Raw genomic sequence first — 17,030 nt, forward strand, 5'->3', positions numbered from 1 at the left:
CAATTTACTGTTTGGTACAGATTGCCAAAAATTCAAGAATTGCGAAAGAAAGTCGTATACCAAAAAATAACGTCTATCTTGTTATTTTCGGAGGCTACACGTCGGTACATGGCTAAGCAATCGTAATACTGTATCATTGGTATAAAATTTCAAAATAGTTTATTGTTTACATTTTAATAAGGGGAAGCTGACTCAATGAACTAGGTTACTAGGGTTCCCAGGTCCCGGATCCGACTCCGGCCAAATGTGCGAATTCGTCGAGTCCCGAGTCAGGTTGCCACTGTTCAGCCTGTATTTCACCCATTTACGTACGGTAACTAAAAATAATAGTAGACAACTAAAAGAAGGCTATGCTTTTCCGCCTTTACAATTTACAGTTGGTGACAATGTCAGTTTCAAATTTGGTAGCCTACTGCGCATTCAAACGTCGGATTCGGGCAGGGTATCTACTATTGTAAAACATTTTGATTTCGTCGATGAGTTTTTATCAGGGAGTCGAACCGTTTGACTTTTCCGGTTCAGGTTCGGTTCGGGTTCAAGGATTTTTTCGGAATCCGGTTCAGTTCCGGTTTCGGTTCGGAGTAATTTAAAAGTTCCGGTTCAGCTCCGGTTCGAACATCGTGATTTCAAAACCGGTTCATAAAGTTCCGGTTCAGATACAGTATAATTTGCGTTAAATCTCAAAATGTGGGTCACTAAATGTAGAGAATAATCTTTGAATTGTAAGTCATTTAATCTAAGTTCCGTGACTTATTAAAAAAACAGCAACTCGATATTGAAATATCTAAAAAATAAAAAATGAACGATTTTTGCATTCAATATTCTTATTTTTTTCATAAAATTTCGAACATGGCATAACTTGACTCTGTAAAATAGAAGTTGTGACGTCATGCTGGGGCGAACCGCTTTAGTTTACAAGTTCGGTTAAGGTTCAGGTACTTTCAAATTATTCGGTTCAGTTCCGGTTCGGCTCCTTAAAATCTTATAAAAACAGGTTCAGGTTCGGTTACGGTTCAGAAAAAATTGACCCAAAACCGGTTCATAAAGTTCCGGTTCGGTTCCGGTTCGACTCCCTGGTTTTTATTATTTTTCGAATAAAATCGTTTATATCTACCTATATAGCCTACCTATCTTCGATCCGGAATCTAGAAATATGGATACGGTCTGAAGTTTAAAGAATCGTGTTAAAATAATAACAATTATTAAGTATGATAATAGTATTCATCTCTCGCCAAGTCGCTGGCGTACGTAAAATTTTAACCGGAGACATTACTTTTGTAGCGCAGCGTTTTTCGTGATCCCCTGTCGTCGATTCAAACTTGAAAAGCAAAAATTGCGGCCAAGTACGATCTACATACTTTTATGTTTCTTCTGCACTTAGCTTAAGAATATTTTTTTTCTTCTTTACGAGTTTTTTAAAAAAGAAAGAATTTAAACAATTGAACGATTTTGCCAAAGTTGCACTAAACGTGAAAAATCTTTTATTTTAGGGCTATCGATCAGTGTAGAACAACCAGAGTCCGACTTTGGCCAATAAAATAAAGTCGAGTACCCAGTAGTCCCACTAAACCACATTACCGGACTGCACGACGTCTTCTCCATAGTTCTGTTATCCATTACAACCTTAACGCAACCACAATAGGGTAGCAATCCAATTATAATGCGGTATATGCTACTTCACCTTTATACGATTTACAGTATGTGATCTTCTCGTTTTCGAACTTTCTACTGCACACGTCAAACTCTGGTTAGTCGTACTCTAATCCGAAGTCCGACCCAGGTTTATACTAGTAATGACCTCTTTAAAATCGTTTGACGTAAAGCTTTAAGACACTTCCCAGCAACATCGTATAGCCTACCTTTTTAAATTTGTTACGGCAAGAGCGTAAGTCCAACCAATGGCAAAATGATGATTACAAGACAGTTGTTTAACGAATATGAACCAAGTTTAAATTGACAGATTGACTTTTCCTTTACTTACAGCAAATAAGCAGTAAAGGCAAATCGCTGTATATTTTAAATGAAGAAAATCCGATTCAAATAAGAGCACAATAAATATTTGCGAAGTCAGGCTTTAATGAAACAAGTAAGGACTGCTGAACGCGACAGCACGCAAATGTATAGACGCCGTGTAAAGCAGATAAAGGGAGTATAGTTTCAACTTATTTCTCACAGTCGCGGATTGTTTAGAACTTGCATCAGCCATTCAAAACAGGGCATGTAAAAATTCGAACACATGCAATTTTCGAACAAACTGAAACAACATGCAGAAAACAGCAAACGCGTTCAAGTTCAACTAACCGGCGTAAGTTTGATAGGCCAAACGCTGGTTTAACATACAAAGTTTTAACTATTTCGCATAATATCATACAGAGAACCTTTTTTTAATAAAAATAATTGCCTCGAAACGTAACTGACAATTTACAGAAATCAAACATCGAAAATAGCAATTTCCCTGTGGAAATAAACAGTATTTCAAAGGACAAGAGGAACTTTTTAGCAAATTCTGTTTTAGGGAAGCACGCAGTAGATAGATTTGTCACGTAAGAGGCACATAATGTGAAAAAAGCCAGGTCCCAATGACACATATCGACGCGCGTTTAATTAAATATTTTAATTACCAAAAGCTTTTGACAGATTAAATTAGAACCCACATTACACGATAATTAAAGACAATTAAATAATTTATTAACAAATTCCAACTGAGTTGGTTAAAAAAACTTTTAAAATGTTGCGGCCAGTATCCATTAATAACAACTGTTGTTGCAAGAGTTTTTTTTAATTTTTTTGGCAAACAAAACAGAACGCAACAGACCAACAAGGCGTTGGTTATTTCAATGGTTAATACACGTTTGTAACCATTTTTGCGTCACATTAAGTTGAGAACATGCGACTGTTTTTCTGATGCGTTAAAATCTACTGAACGCCAGTTGCCCGGTTCCCCCATACTGCGTAGGAAGGCGGTACGTAAGAGGCGTATTTTACCACGGGAAACAGTGACTTCAGTCACCATGAGAACAATGGTTTTCGACGAGAGCCGACGGCTCGGAAGCGTGGTCGATCGGTTTCAATTCCTTTTGGCCGATTTTTTTCTGATCGTTGTCTCCCGCCGATTCCACGTCGTGCTTCTCGATCCCGTTAGACATCGGCGTTTTCTTCGCTTCTTGTGCACTTGTTTTGCCTTCCGGTTGCAACATGAAGACACAGGCTCGCGGGTGGAACTGGTGAAACTTCTCGCGTAGTGCTTCCAGCGTGGGTCCCGGCAGAACTCCCATGTCGTTGTTGCGAAGTGACAGATAAACCGACTCACACGCCTTGAAAACATTGACTTGATGAAAAACACTTGCAACATGTCAACATGGAAAGCGTGGTAACGTTACGGTAGCAAGTAGACCTTGCACACAAATGCGTTTGTTAGGTACGCACTATTGTTTTGAGGAGTACACGAAAACTAATTTGTTTTTAGATTCGTTTAGACAAGATAACAAATTTCCACTTCGGCCAAACCTTTTTTATTCTTATATAATAAAACATCCATAGTTCTAAAAAAACACGTTCTGAATCAATAACGGAATCAAAATTGCTTAACCGATTTGCACGTGAAAAAGTGTCTTTCGAATCACCTTAAGATTAATGTTCTTAGTGTTCAACGAAACGTTAAGCAGCATGTTGACAACTTCGTCCCTTTTTCCATTGTCCAAGTGGTACATTCCTCGACAACCTTAAAATAAGTGAACTTATTAAGTTATTCAACAAAACGACCGAGATAAAAATACTAGTAAAATAAACATGTGCTACTAGCAAAAAAACTGATACGAATAACCATACAAGTGAAAACAAAATAATGTCAAATGTTATAGCACACATACCTGCAAATAAGTGAGGTAACGAGTCCCTGTTTTTGTCAAGAAACCTTGAATTAAATTCTTCTAAATCCAGACCGTCAAACAACTGATGCATAAATTGCTGGATGACGTCATTCACAGCTGACGCCACTCCATTGGCGTTACGAACTGAAATAAGTGTAAATACGAAGTAACATCTTATTGATGCAGCAGTCCACAGGCTATTTTCATATGAGTTAATTAGGATTTTATTGATCGAAAATTAAAGAAAAATAATCCTTAAAATATAAAACATGAACATTGAACACCAGGTATTGAAGCATTGGTTAAAGCAACGTTTTAAATTCAAATACGATAAACACAACTTCGGAATAACTACCACGGAACAGTTATATACCTGTAATAATAATTACAATCGAAACATGTGCTTTAACCATTTTGTTCATGGATCCCTTTTACTCTGTATTGTATGTAAGGAGTTAAATTACAAACAAAGTGCATACGTTGGACCCAGAGGATGTTTTATAACCCTTTTAGGTCGTCACGACATGCCTAAGCATCAAAACACCTTCAAGTGACTGCGCTTAGGCGGCGATGCGATGCGTACCTTTTTTAGCGAATTGGACTTTGCAAAAGTGAAGCTCGGGAAGTTGCCGTTCGTCGGCCAGCTCCTGGCAGCGGAGGAGGGAGCGGAGCATGAGTAGGAGCTTGCTCCGGCGCTGGGCAATTCGGAATGCGAAGAGATGGGTGTCGAAGCGCTGCGCGCAGAAGAGCTGAAGCGGAGCAAGGAATCTGTTGGCTTGCTCCAGAGGGTCCGCAACCTGCAGGAAGTAAGTAAAAGGACGGGTTGGTTTCTGGCGAAGCACAGCCCAACATCTGCCAACTACTTTCGAACTTAGAGTGGAAATAAGGCAACATGGCGGAAACTAACCTTTAAAGCAGGCCAAAAAACTCGACCAGGGACGGGTATTGGCAATAAAAAAAAATTGGTAAAGTTCGCACAAACCCAAATCCACTTTATGTTGGGGGGTCTGGTACGAGCTACGTCATCGGGTACGGTCGGAACCCCCCCAAGAGACCCCACCATAGGGGAAGGTGAGTGACCTTGGGGTGACATTGGAACAAAACTGGGCACGGATGGCAGTATGTAGCGTATATTTTTAATTTTGGGAAAAAGCTTCTTGGTTTTTTAGTTGATGGAAATAGCGTTTGCTGTAATTCGACGAACAACGACAATTACTTACCGACGCGAGTTTTTCCGGATCAAACACGACTAGTTTTTTTGTGTCTGCCTCGTCTTCGTTTTTGTTTTGCTGCCTGCAGGAAATCAGATAACAAAACTTAATATTGGCCATGCTACGGATGTAATTATAACGTACACATGGTAGCGATAAAAATATTATTCAAAAAAATGAATGTTAAAAGAATTTAGCTTTATTTAACAGCTTTATTGCAAGTTTGGTCATAACTTAATTAACTTGACTGGTTCTTTAAACTCTTTCATTTACAAAGAATCATTTACAAATCTATAAAATATTTTTTTGGTTGTGTTCGTTTAATATTAAATGATTCAAACAATGTCAAAACAATATTTTAAATCCGGCATGTGATCTTTAATATTTCCAGTTATCTGGTTGGTGATCGCAAATTCTTACAGTCACCGTTTACCGTATGACATTCGAACACAGTAAATAACAGAAACAAAAATAGATGAAAGGCTGCACCTTTTCTTGCGCGACTTCTCGAGCTCTTGTTTTCTCTTCTCCTCGGCGGCGGCCTTCTTCCTCTCCTGCCTGCGCTGCTTGTTGCGCAACTTCTTCAGCTCGGCTCCGGACACAAAGGAGTCCTGGTCGCTGGACTCGCCTCCTTCCGACTTGTACGGTTGGTCATGAAGGCGGAGGTAAACCTTAATGAGTACAAAGAGCACTGTTAAGCTGGAGTTATTGTGTTAAGCTGTGCTTTTAAACCGGTTTTATCTCGCGGCCCTACACGATCACTTTTTATTTCATTTAACTAAAGAGATGACGTAATAGCTGCACTGGAAGAGATTTTAAATTAAGTAATGTTTTAAAATCTTTTGTTAAAGAACAAACGATGGTCGACGTGAATTGTATTTTCTCTGTGTTAATTGTTTTGGCGCTGCGGGCATAAACATCGCAGTTCTATTCAGTTTTACTTTAATCCGTATGGTTATAACATTCCTTTATTGTGTAGTTAGTTGCACTTACATGTCACTGTTTACCAAACAAGGTAAAATGAACAATATAGCTTTGACAAAATTTTAGGATAACAAGTTACATTAAAACTGACAAAACTATGCCACAGAATTCCGAACGCTTCACGAACTTTGATTGTGTGTAATATCGCGTTATTTTCTGTATTCGCTTTTAATAATTTAAGTGAAAAGACTTCGTTCCCTCTCAATTGACACGTATAAACAGGCTTTCGATTTATAACCAGTCGTTGTGTACCTGGATTGCAATCCTAGCCGCCTGGAAGTAAAATTCGTGCGATCTGAGTCCGTCCTCCAGTTTAAGCATGTTTACGTAGGAGCGCAAGGTAATCTTCCGCATGCAATACTGGTGAAAGTCGAACTGGTCGTCGATGATGTCGGTAAAGTGCTGAATGAAACAAAAAAATTAGAGGCATAATAGAATATTTTTTTTAGAGACAGGATTGAAGGTTTACGAACGTTACGGCAACATAACGTTCATTTCGACCTTTAACGATTTATGTACTTTTTTGGCATACTTTTTATCGAGAATAATCAAGGGGTGAAAAACTCTTTGAGTGTTACCCCGACGCTACGCAGCCAATTACACACTACAGCGAAAACTGGTTTTGTCGTTAATCTATACTCTTTTTACCCCACTTTTTCTAAAGTACAAAAAAGCTGGTTTACGTTTTTACTATTTTAATAATTTACCCTGGTGAGGTCAGCTGGTATCTACGTCAGTTAATAACTTTGTTTACAAATGTAGAAAGATTAAAAACTGTTTGCATCAAAACACAAATGCATAGCGTTACATGAAAGAAGCTCAGAAGACCAATACATTTTCGAAAAATACAAGGTGATATATATTCATTAAATCAATACATTAAAAAACATTAAGAATTTTCTATGCTGTTAGTTTCCGACATTCACAAAAATATCAAAATCATTACAAAAAGTCTTACGTACTGTGTTATATCTTCGCGTTTTTTAGCGGTGTGAGCTGAAATGCAATTTTCTGTCACTCACCTTATCAACCTCGTGGCATTTTTGCAGCGCTTTTCCGTAGCGCTGCGCCCTCCAATGGGCAGCCGCGAAATCCACTTCGTACCACATGCACTGCATCTCGCGCAGGTAGTCAATCACTGACACGTTTTCCTAAGACAGAATTTTCAACGATGACAATATACTTAACGACCGGAATCATGGAAATAGGTGCTTCATTATAAAGGTGGTTTGTTTATTTTAATACTAGAGGTCAATGTAGTTAGCGTTGGTGTCAGGCAAGTGTATACAGCTGTTAATTTGGCCTAAAAATGTCACAATGAGGCCAATCTAAAAGAGCTGGGGTAATTTGAAGCGGTCATTTAAATGAGACTGATTTCACGTTAAAATGAAACTTTAATATGCCCAAAATAAATAGGCCGATCTTTATTCGCCTTTCTTCCAAAAAGCAAAATAAATCCGCATCCATTAACGATAGACAGTGCTGGCGTGTTGCACTTGAAACACAATTCCACCAAAATAGTTAAACTAACGTAACTAAATTACAAGGAGGCATACTTAAAATAAAGTTTTCCTTTCCTTTTATAATTCAGCCAATGTACAGGTCAAAATATCTGTTCCACACGACACCGGCACCGTGTCACAAAATAAACTAATAAAAAAGTATACCCTGGTAAACTTGGCCACGGTCTCCTCCGCTTCGACCAACATATCGTTCCTGATCATGTAGGCGACGCACTTGCAGTTGATGTAACGGTCGGCCGTGTCGAGCGACTGTGCCTCGTCCATGCTTTGCATCGCGCCCTCCGTGTCGCCCATGTGCTGGAAGGAAATCGATAGACAAATGTGTAAATAAGGTTCGTTGATACTTGATAGAGGCGACCTATCGTGGAAGCCACAAGCACTTTCTGTTTACACATTTGTGAAAAGGCGTGGGCGCGGGGTATGTGTGCGGTTCCTTTGATGAATTCCCATTCTCTAGGTCTAGGCCACAGCTGCCGCCCTGTGTTTTCGTGTTAATTGTTAATATCAGCTAGAAAATGAATACCAAAGCCCAAAAGGTCAAGTATCTTAATGAAGAGGCTTCCATACACACATGTATCACCATCAGTACATCATCAAAAATGATAATGATATAAAGGTGTATAAAATAATTAAGATATGCAACCTATCTGGCTTTGTTAACATCACAGCTTCCACAGGCCGAGTGAAGAAAAATCCGTATGTTGTCTGTTCCAACATCTGTGATGAGCTTAGTTCAGCTTACAGTAAACAATTTAGTGATGATTGTCTGTGGTTGTGGGCGGAGCTGGACTCAAGGTCAATGAATGTTTTGCCTTTTGTTAGTGTTAGCTACATAACTAGTCAAATTTTTTTTCTCTATATTGATTTTGATAGAATAACATTTACCAACAGGATAGAAATTGCTATTGATACCTAACGATATTTTTACTCCTCTTAATAATGCAAAAAATAGTTTATTGTTGAGTACCATATACATTCTTCACTTTTTACCGATTAAAGAAACGACAAGTCCGTCAAACGGTGTTGGCGACAAACGAAAGATTTCAACTCATAACACGGCCTTACCTTCAAGACCTTTGCCTTTAATACGTGCAGCTCGATGAGGGTAGGTGTGTGCTCCAGGGACTCGTTTACCATCTTTAGCGCGCGTTCGTATTCGTGCAGCGCAGTGAGGTGCTGTGCCATGAAGTAGCGAGCCCACAGAAAGGTGGTGGGCGGCTCCTCCTGTTCGTCTGTGGTTTTAAAACACAATAGTCAAACGTCAAGGGTCGCAGACTAAAAGTTTGGGAAGCGCCAAGGGCCAACCCCTGGTTGCACCCCTAAATGTAATCAAATGAAAAAGTTTACCTTCTGGGGAGAACTTGGATATTGATTTGAGATGGATGATGAACTGACTGACCAGCTCTCCAATGATCCTCACTTTATCTGGATCCTTGTATAGAGGTTTTAGGCTGACAAAGAGTGGGGGAACACCACGTTTGAGTTGTTCTCGCATTAACTTACTCAACAACGTTCGGAAATCTTCACCTGAGAAAAGAAAAACAGAAATAAACTCGAGAAACAATCTCTCTCTTTTCAAGATAAACATATAAATATAAATATAAAATATAATAAAAACAACTGTTTTTGACTAGCATTTTTAAACAATATATTATACAGTAACATAAACCAAATAAAAATAAATAAACCTCCACATTATACTGATTACATGGGGTCGGGGATAATAAGTAAGTATACCTTTGCTAAATGTCAAAGGAATTAATTTTGGTGAGTCTGCTTTTGGGAATATGTTTAATACAGCTTGGTAAATTTGCAAACGCTCTTCAAAATTTTGCGGCTTAATGACTCTTTCAAGGTTGTCGAAGTATCTGTTAAACATATAAAAAAATTTGTCAGAAAAGCAGAACAACTTAAAAAAACATGAAACCAATCTGTATTATATTAATCTAAGATTTTTAGTATGTTCAAAGATATACAATATTTAACCAGATAACTTTCTAACATGTTTATTGTGTTCCAAAAAATATAAAAAAACATTATGGATTTAAACTGCTTTATTTGCTGCACATGGATTTAACTGCTAAAGGATACTAAAACAATTATGTAAAACAGAAACTATAATGCTTACTTATGATTTTCTGGATTACGATAAATTAAACTAGTGAAAATTTCTTCTGCTTCTTCAAGGCGTCCCAAGGAAAGAAGAAGTTCTCCTATAAAAAACATACTTACATCATATTACAATTCGATTCTTATTAAGAAAAGTAGCATAATTAAACAAACTTGCTTAAAGTCATCTGTTACACATTATAACAAATTAATTTGTTCTAGGGACGAAAGTAAAACGTTTTTTTTTAATGATGAACAAATAATAACAGCAACGTGTACTAGGCTTTGCAGTGGTCTTGGAATTGGGGTCTGTAAGGAATTTTTAAGGTGTTGGGTCAACATCTGAATGATTTAAACTTTACAGTGATTATGGTACAGTATTTTTCTATGTTTTACTAGTTACAAAAATTTATCTTGCCCTTAATTATTGCAAGGATACAAAAGAAATCGACCAAGTGAAAAACTTTGAAAAATACAAATTAAGTAGAACGATTACTCAAACAATTAATTGCCCGTAAAGTTGCTGTCTAATACCCGAGAAATATTTTGGTAATCAGATAACATAAAAATAACATTGGTATTAGATTGCCTTAGATACAAGCAGCTATGTCTATAAAAAAAACTTCGGTTATTGGCAGTGATAGAATAGGTAACTGGTGAGCTTGTTCAAGTGAACCAATATTAACAGAGCTTTCTTTGTGTCTTTTATTTGTAACACTGACAGTGACAACCATTACCCTTTGACTTTGTGAATCATAAGAGCAACATAGAGAAACAAAAAATCATATTTAAATAAAACCCTATTTTGCAATATGGGGATTTAAGTACAAAGATTTGGATTAGGCAGTATGGCACAATGCTGGCGACTTGTCGACTATGTCGGCCGAAGAATCAGCCAGAAAACCGAAAAAAATGGGTACAATAAATTTTTTTTTTTTATTTTTTTTTTAAGTTTTTAAATTTTTTAAGTTTTATTTTTCCAAGAACCAATTTACAAAATACCTTCGGGTTGTTTCCACATAAATTTAATCAAATCTATTTTTGAAAAGTGGAAATATGTAATAACGCTACAATTGGCAAAAATTAATTTTGTTAAGTGCCATTTAGAAAAAAGTTATGGTAGTGTTGAAGCACGTTGTTTAGTGAGAAAAAGCCAGTGTAAGGCATATAGATTGTTTATTATTAAAAAGTCCACAATTTTGATCGTAGAATTGTGTTTGCAGTTTTACTTTGATTTGGCAAGTACTCCAAATTGAGTTGAATTCCTGTAAATCAGTGATTCTCACTCAAAGTATGGGTCGCGACCCATGCAGGGTCAAACAATGGGACGCTCTACGGTGATTCAAACCCGCGCAAACAAACTTTTTTTATTTCACTTTTCAAGTATTTTCTATTCCACCATAACTGAATTATTGCATGATAAGCTTTTCACGTGGCTTCAAATCTGTAACCTGGATTATTGCATCATAAGTGGTTTTATGAACGTTTTGATGGCAGCCAGCTACAGTATAGCCATAGCCAACTGCAGTAGCTGCTAAGACTGGTGTAAGCTTTTAGTCACCACAACCAGCCACGCTGATAATATAAAGGAAAAAAAATTCAGTTTCACCAATCACACTAAAATAATCAATCATTTGTCTGTAATCAATCATTGTTTCATGGAACTGTGTAGGCTACTGTATTTGGTTGAAGTGTCTTTTTTTATTTCATGCTTATCAGAAAAAGTACATTTTTGATGTTTGAGGCTTGGGTCGTGAGATGTTTATAAAACTCAGATTTGGATCGCGCTCAAAACAGTTTGAGAACCTCTGCTGTAAATTGAGCTGAATTCCCCATTCCTGTTAATTGTACAGGTAAAACATTCGCATCGGCATATTAAGGATGTATACAAGGCTATGCTTAAGGCCTAAAGCATTATTTGGTTGTTTTAATAACACAAACGCAAAAAATTTTCACGCTACGCGCAAATTTCTTTTTTCACACGAATATTTCTTTGTGCTTTTCAATCTGGTTTTGAGCTGCATGTTTTCAACACAAGTTTGCCTGAAAACAGCTTATCCATATAACAGTTTTTTTTTTTTGAGTAAGAAAAGCAGACATGTACATTCTACACCCCCAGACCCCAGGTTGTACCTTTGCATGCCTCTTATGTACTTGCCAATGACTTGATGTCACTAAATTTTTTTGGCCTAGCGTGGTCCGCGCGAGCTCCAAAAAAATTTCAGGGGTTCCTGGTAAAAAAAGTTTAAGAACCCCTGCCTTGGTGAACACGTCATTTAAGTTTAGGGGCGCGACCAAAAACTGAAGAATTTAGGTCAAAAATGCTTGTCACCAGAAGGCTGGCAAGATTCTGCCAGCCTGTGATTAAGTATGAACTTTACATGAGTTTTTAAATATGTTGTGAAAGATCCTTTTTAATACATACAGTTCATCATTTTGTTAACAGTTTACATAACATATAAAACTCTGAATACATCAGTAATCCAGATAGTAAAAACCTTTCTGATTTGAACTAAACCTATTTGTAAGTTATCGAACTTGTAAAACATCTCTTTAAGAACAACAAGTTGAAAAAAATATTTGTTTTACAAACTTATTCCCTTCTTACCCTTGGATTCCATAAGAAGAAGTTTGTCAACAATCCGTTCTTCATTATCTTTAAGATGGTCAAGAGCTTGTTGGTAACGGCCTGCTTCGCGCAAAATTGCATTTTGAAAAAGCAAAAGTTCACTCATTTCGTATGCAGCATCCTGAGACTAAATAAACAGTGCCAGCTGAGGAACTACAATGTACTCTATTCAAGAAGAATTATTGATCGCCTACTGAGAAAAAAAAATCTATAGCAATATAAATAACAAACTTTAAAGCTAGGTGTTTGTCAACTTCCACTTGACAATAATTTGCTCTAAAAAATCACACATTGACACAACTCCAAATTTACCTGTTGCACTTTAAAAAATTCCTCCAAGACTTTATAAGCAACCATATAATCTTTTAACAAGTGATTTGATATGGCATATCCAATCCAAGATGCCCTTTGTCCAGGTTTGAGCTGCAGTAGTTTATAACGAGTTTCCTGTAAAAAAAATGTTTTCATTAGCTTTAGTCTGCCTTGATGCAATATGAAGTGACAATAGAAGCACATAAAGCAGCATTTATATCTAGAACACTCCAGATTTTAGAGAAATATTAGGGGTAACAAACAAATCGCTGTCAACACTAGGAGTCGGTTTATGTTGGTACTTACTTAATAATATATATATATATACTTAAAACTAAACATTAAACATATGACTGATGTAGTTGTCATTTAATTCATTCACTCACAATATGGCAAATATTCTACCACATGTTATTCCATTTTCACAATTTACATATTTCAGGCCTTATCAGTTTCACAATTTGGTACCGTGTGTGCACATGTCGGACTCTGGTAGTTTTATATAGATACTCCAAAATCAAGTCCGACTACAGCCAAATAAACAGACTGTGTCAAGTCTTAAGTCAGACTCTGCAGCCCTGACTGGCAGTAGCTACAGTATGAAGCAGGGCACAGGTTCTGAACCAGCCGCAGGACCCAAAGTAAGCTGTTTTTGTTGTTTATGAGTTGCAATCTACACTCTTAAGCATAGAAAAACTATAATAAGGTTGCATCATGATATACATTGCCAGAAGTTTATGAGTTGCAATCTACACTCTTAAGCATAGGAAAACTATAATAAGGTTGCATCACGATATACGTTGCCAGAAACATAGTGTAGGCTCATCATATGAGTGCAAAACTTTATTGAATGTGACAAAGTGTTGTTTTAAAAAGTGACAAAACGTTGTTAATCAACAGTGTGCAAAACTTTCCTGAATTGCAGCGTGTGAAAGTATCATCTGTCAAAGCATTTGTTCGAAATATACAAAAATGTAAACCTGTTTTTCCAGTTTGAAAAGCATACTGATCGTGTTCATAAAAAATTCCAAGTGTTGAAGTTAGTTGCAATGCAATAAGAAAATGTTAAATTTAAAGCAAGAGTTTTCAACCACTAATCACAGAAAAAAATTGTCATTAAAAAAAAGCTGACTCTCTTGCAATCATTAGTTTATTCACATAAAAATATGAATATCCAATTTGTCAACTTCAACTACAGTAAGTGTTATGGCCACTAAATCTCCTTGTTCATTTTGAAACTAGAATTGGTTAAGCAATGGCAACAATCATTAAAAAAATTGCAATTTTAAAAGCTTTATTTTTAATTATTGTTTGACTTATCTAATTGAGCATGCAGTACGCCTCATGGTTTGCTCGCCTCATTTATAGGCCAGTAGGTAAAACAGAAACATACACGGCTCAAATTTAGGACTTTGTTAGCCAGTTTGTTTTTAAATTACCCATAATTAATCCTGTATCAGGGGAAGTTTCTATTTTAGCCAAGGCCACTTTATTTTGAGCAGAGTTGATTGTCACTATACCTCGTCGTAAACAACTTTGTTCAGACGAAAATTGTAAGAGATTATATACTGCATTTTTTTAAAGAAAATATACAGAATCGCAAAATTGTTTTTTCAAGAGCTGTTGCGTTTTTTAAAGCTTAGTAAGCATTTTGTACTGGTTCAAAAAAACGTCCTGAATTTTAAAGTTTGACGCCTGTGCTCTAAGGTTGACTTACCCTATACCCTTCCAAATCTCTTAAGTGTACTTGCAGCATTGATAGATCACGCAAGATGTGCAAATTGTCCTTAAAAATAATGCCAATAATAATGATAAATTATGTTTTGGAAAAAAAGAAGTTTATAAGCAATATATATATGTGGACCAATATATTTTCAATAAAAAGTTAAAAAAAAATTATCAACCTTAAAATATTAGGCGAATGGAATTAAAATTTTCAAATAAATTAGGAATTATTTATACATTAAACAAAAAAGGTTAGCTTTCAATTGAAAAGGGACATATCAGGTAAAGGAAAAATTGCATTAACTGTACATTAAAACAGAAAATTCAACTTACTTTATCCCAGCGAAGTGCATTGCGATAACACTTAATTGCCTCATCATACTTTTTATCATTTTTATATATACATTAAACAAAAAAGGTTAGCTTTCAATTGAAAAGGGACATATCAGGTAAAGGAAAAATTGCATTAACTGTACATTAAAACAGAAAATTCAACTTACTTTATCCCAGCGAAGTGCATTGCGATAACACTTAATTGCCTCATCATACTTTTTATCTGAGCGCTGCAACAAACCATAAACATGCCAGCATACATGAGACTTTAGATCATTTTTAAGTCCTCGTTTTACAAGTTCATATGCTTCTTCCTTTTTACCGGTGCAACTCAAGGTCAAGCCTTTCATGGCAAGGGTTTCTGTAAGAAATGATATAATGTAATAATTTAATATATGCTGGACACATTTTTGTGAATTCTAAATTCATGTTGTGTACTTTAGTACTTTTACATGAAAAAACACACACATAACTACAGCAAAATTACCACAAAATGAAAAAAATGCATTAAACTATAGTATAACTGAATCATTATCAAAATGCAAGAGGTTGTACCTGTCTGATAACTAATAATCACTATCTTATTATATAGGAAATATATTTTGAAAGTTTTTTGAGCACAGTTGTAATTAAAAAAGTTATACTCACTTTTATACCGAAAGTCAGTGAATACAACCATACTCCTAATATCAACAGACCACCTTAACATTAAAATAATCGAACACTTTTGAAGTAAGCACACTTTGTATCATAGCATACTAGGACACTAACTTTTTATTATCATTAAAAGTAAATATTTGTTTTTTTTAGTTATTCACTGCGTTATTTAGGAATAAGTTTAGATTCTATTACAAATGTTAAAAAACATCACATAACAACTGAAAAAAACAACACACTAAACAGTAAACTTTACCAGAAAACGAGTAGATCTATTAAAAAAACAAGTTACCAACCCCCATGTTCAGCAAACTTTGGATTGGATAATATTTGTTTGGCAAACTTTAATCCATTTCTGTGTTGTTTCTGTTCATAACATTTCTGGAGAAAAAGTTTATAAACTTAGAAATCAATTATCGTAAAGCGATAATTTTTGGCCACAATTTTCAGTATTGGACTTTGAACACAATTTTCAGTATTGGACTTTCCTAGTTGTCAACATTACTGCATCAAAGTAAAAAAATATTAATAAAAATTGAAAACCTATTACAGCTCAAGTTATCTCAATTACACACAAACAAATTATTCAGTAAATTAGCAATAATAACAATTTAATCTGGTTAAACAGTCTACAAACATAGACAGAAGTGTCAGAATACCAATATTCTATTGAAGAGATTCTTTTCCTTCGGAGGAAGTGGTTGACTTGATGGCATGGTGATTGGATCAGGTTTTTAGGCTGGATCACAATTTAAGTAGCTGACCATCAAATTTAAAATTTATAACATAACCAAATTCTACATAACAATAAACTTGTCTTGATTGTACAGTATTAACTATTCACTATTTCAGCAATTAAACAAACAGTGACAGCAAAATTGCAAAACAAATTGCAGCTTTTCTGTCGCAAGCTAGAACAAATAGCATATAGTTTCATAATGAGGCGAAAATAAACAATTGTTTGTTTGTTTTTTTGTTTGTTTTTTTTTGGGGGGGGGAGGGGGGCTTAGAATGACAAGTGTTTTAAAAGTTAAAAGTAACAAGCAGTTAGCCACAAAATGGTTATTTTTTATCAATTAAAGACACTTAGAAAGGCAAAAAAACCCTCAAAACAAAACTGCTAAATAGCAGGAGTGTGTATTCATTTTTATACTAAAGAAAAAAAAGAAACAACCCACAAAAATCTCTTGCAGTATAATAGCACTTAATATAGCATATAACAGATATGCCAAGGTTTATGCAGACCAGAGGTTCATAACACAACCAAAACTCAACCACTGATACAAACCAACTAGATTGTTGTTCGAAAGATTGGTGGACATGCACTAATGTAGTTATGTACATTAAGTTTGCTTCAAAAAAATGGCTGTGCAACTGCCATACAGACTGAGACGGGAGTCAATTTTGGTTTTAATAAATAAACATATAGGTTCATTTCTTCAAAAACTTTCTGTTTAATAAAATTTTGTGAACAATTAACTTGAAAATAACCTGCGTCATACAATTCTTTCCTAAAATTGTTAAGGGAAAATAAAAATAGATAAATTTTGCTCATTTTAATAACAAACAAGTAAAGGTCTGGCATGTATGGTTCTCTTGAAACAATTTAAATATGGATGCTGCATATTTAAATTTTAACAAATAAACTTTACTTGTATGCCTGGTGAATTAACTAGTG

General features: G+C 35.6%; 1 protein-coding gene across 1 annotated transcript; it reads right to left on the bottom strand.

Annotated features, from left to right (window-relative positions):
• Positions 1-1,889: 1,889 nt before the first annotated feature.
• LOC146160566 (N-alpha-acetyltransferase 15, NatA auxiliary subunit-like) lies at positions 1,890-16,162 on the bottom strand. Its single transcript, XM_083385775.1, has 19 exons — positions 16,012-16,162; positions 15,649-15,733; positions 14,863-15,056; positions 14,355-14,423; positions 12,638-12,772; positions 12,305-12,452; positions 9,716-9,800; positions 9,325-9,455; positions 8,935-9,114; positions 8,653-8,819; positions 7,732-7,884; positions 7,087-7,215; positions 6,317-6,466; positions 5,570-5,751; positions 5,090-5,162; positions 4,453-4,666; positions 3,870-4,013; positions 3,624-3,721; positions 1,890-3,314 (listed from the first exon to the last, which is right to left on the bottom strand). The coding sequence occupies exons 1-19, from the start codon at positions 16,066-16,068 to the stop codon at positions 3,003-3,005; spliced, it is 2,706 nt and encodes a 901-aa protein (XP_083241901.1). The 5' UTR covers positions 16,069-16,162; the 3' UTR covers positions 1,890-3,002.
• Positions 16,163-17,030: the final 868 nt, after the last annotated feature.

Source organism: Ascidiella aspersa, chromosome 3 (assembly GCF_963924565.1).
Source record: "Ascidiella aspersa chromosome 3, kaAscAspe10.2, whole genome shotgun sequence".
In the NCBI taxonomy this organism is placed as follows: Eukaryota; Metazoa; Chordata; class Ascidiacea; order Phlebobranchia; family Ascidiidae; genus Ascidiella; species Ascidiella aspersa.

Bases quoted from the DNA above. Each gene is read 5' to 3' on its own strand.
- LOC146160566 (XM_083385775.1), bottom strand. From the start codon at position 16,068: ATGCCATCAAGTCAACCACTTCCTCCGAAGGAAAAGAATCTCTTCAAT. The intron at 12,773-14,354 runs GTAAGTCAACCT...TTTTTTTTACAG, and splicing joins GAGATTTGGAAGGGTATAGG to GAAACTCGTTATAAACTACT. The intron at 3,315-3,623 runs GTGATTCGAAAG...AATGTTTTCAAG, and splicing joins CTAAGAACATTAATCTTAAG to GCGTGTGAGTCGGTTTATCT.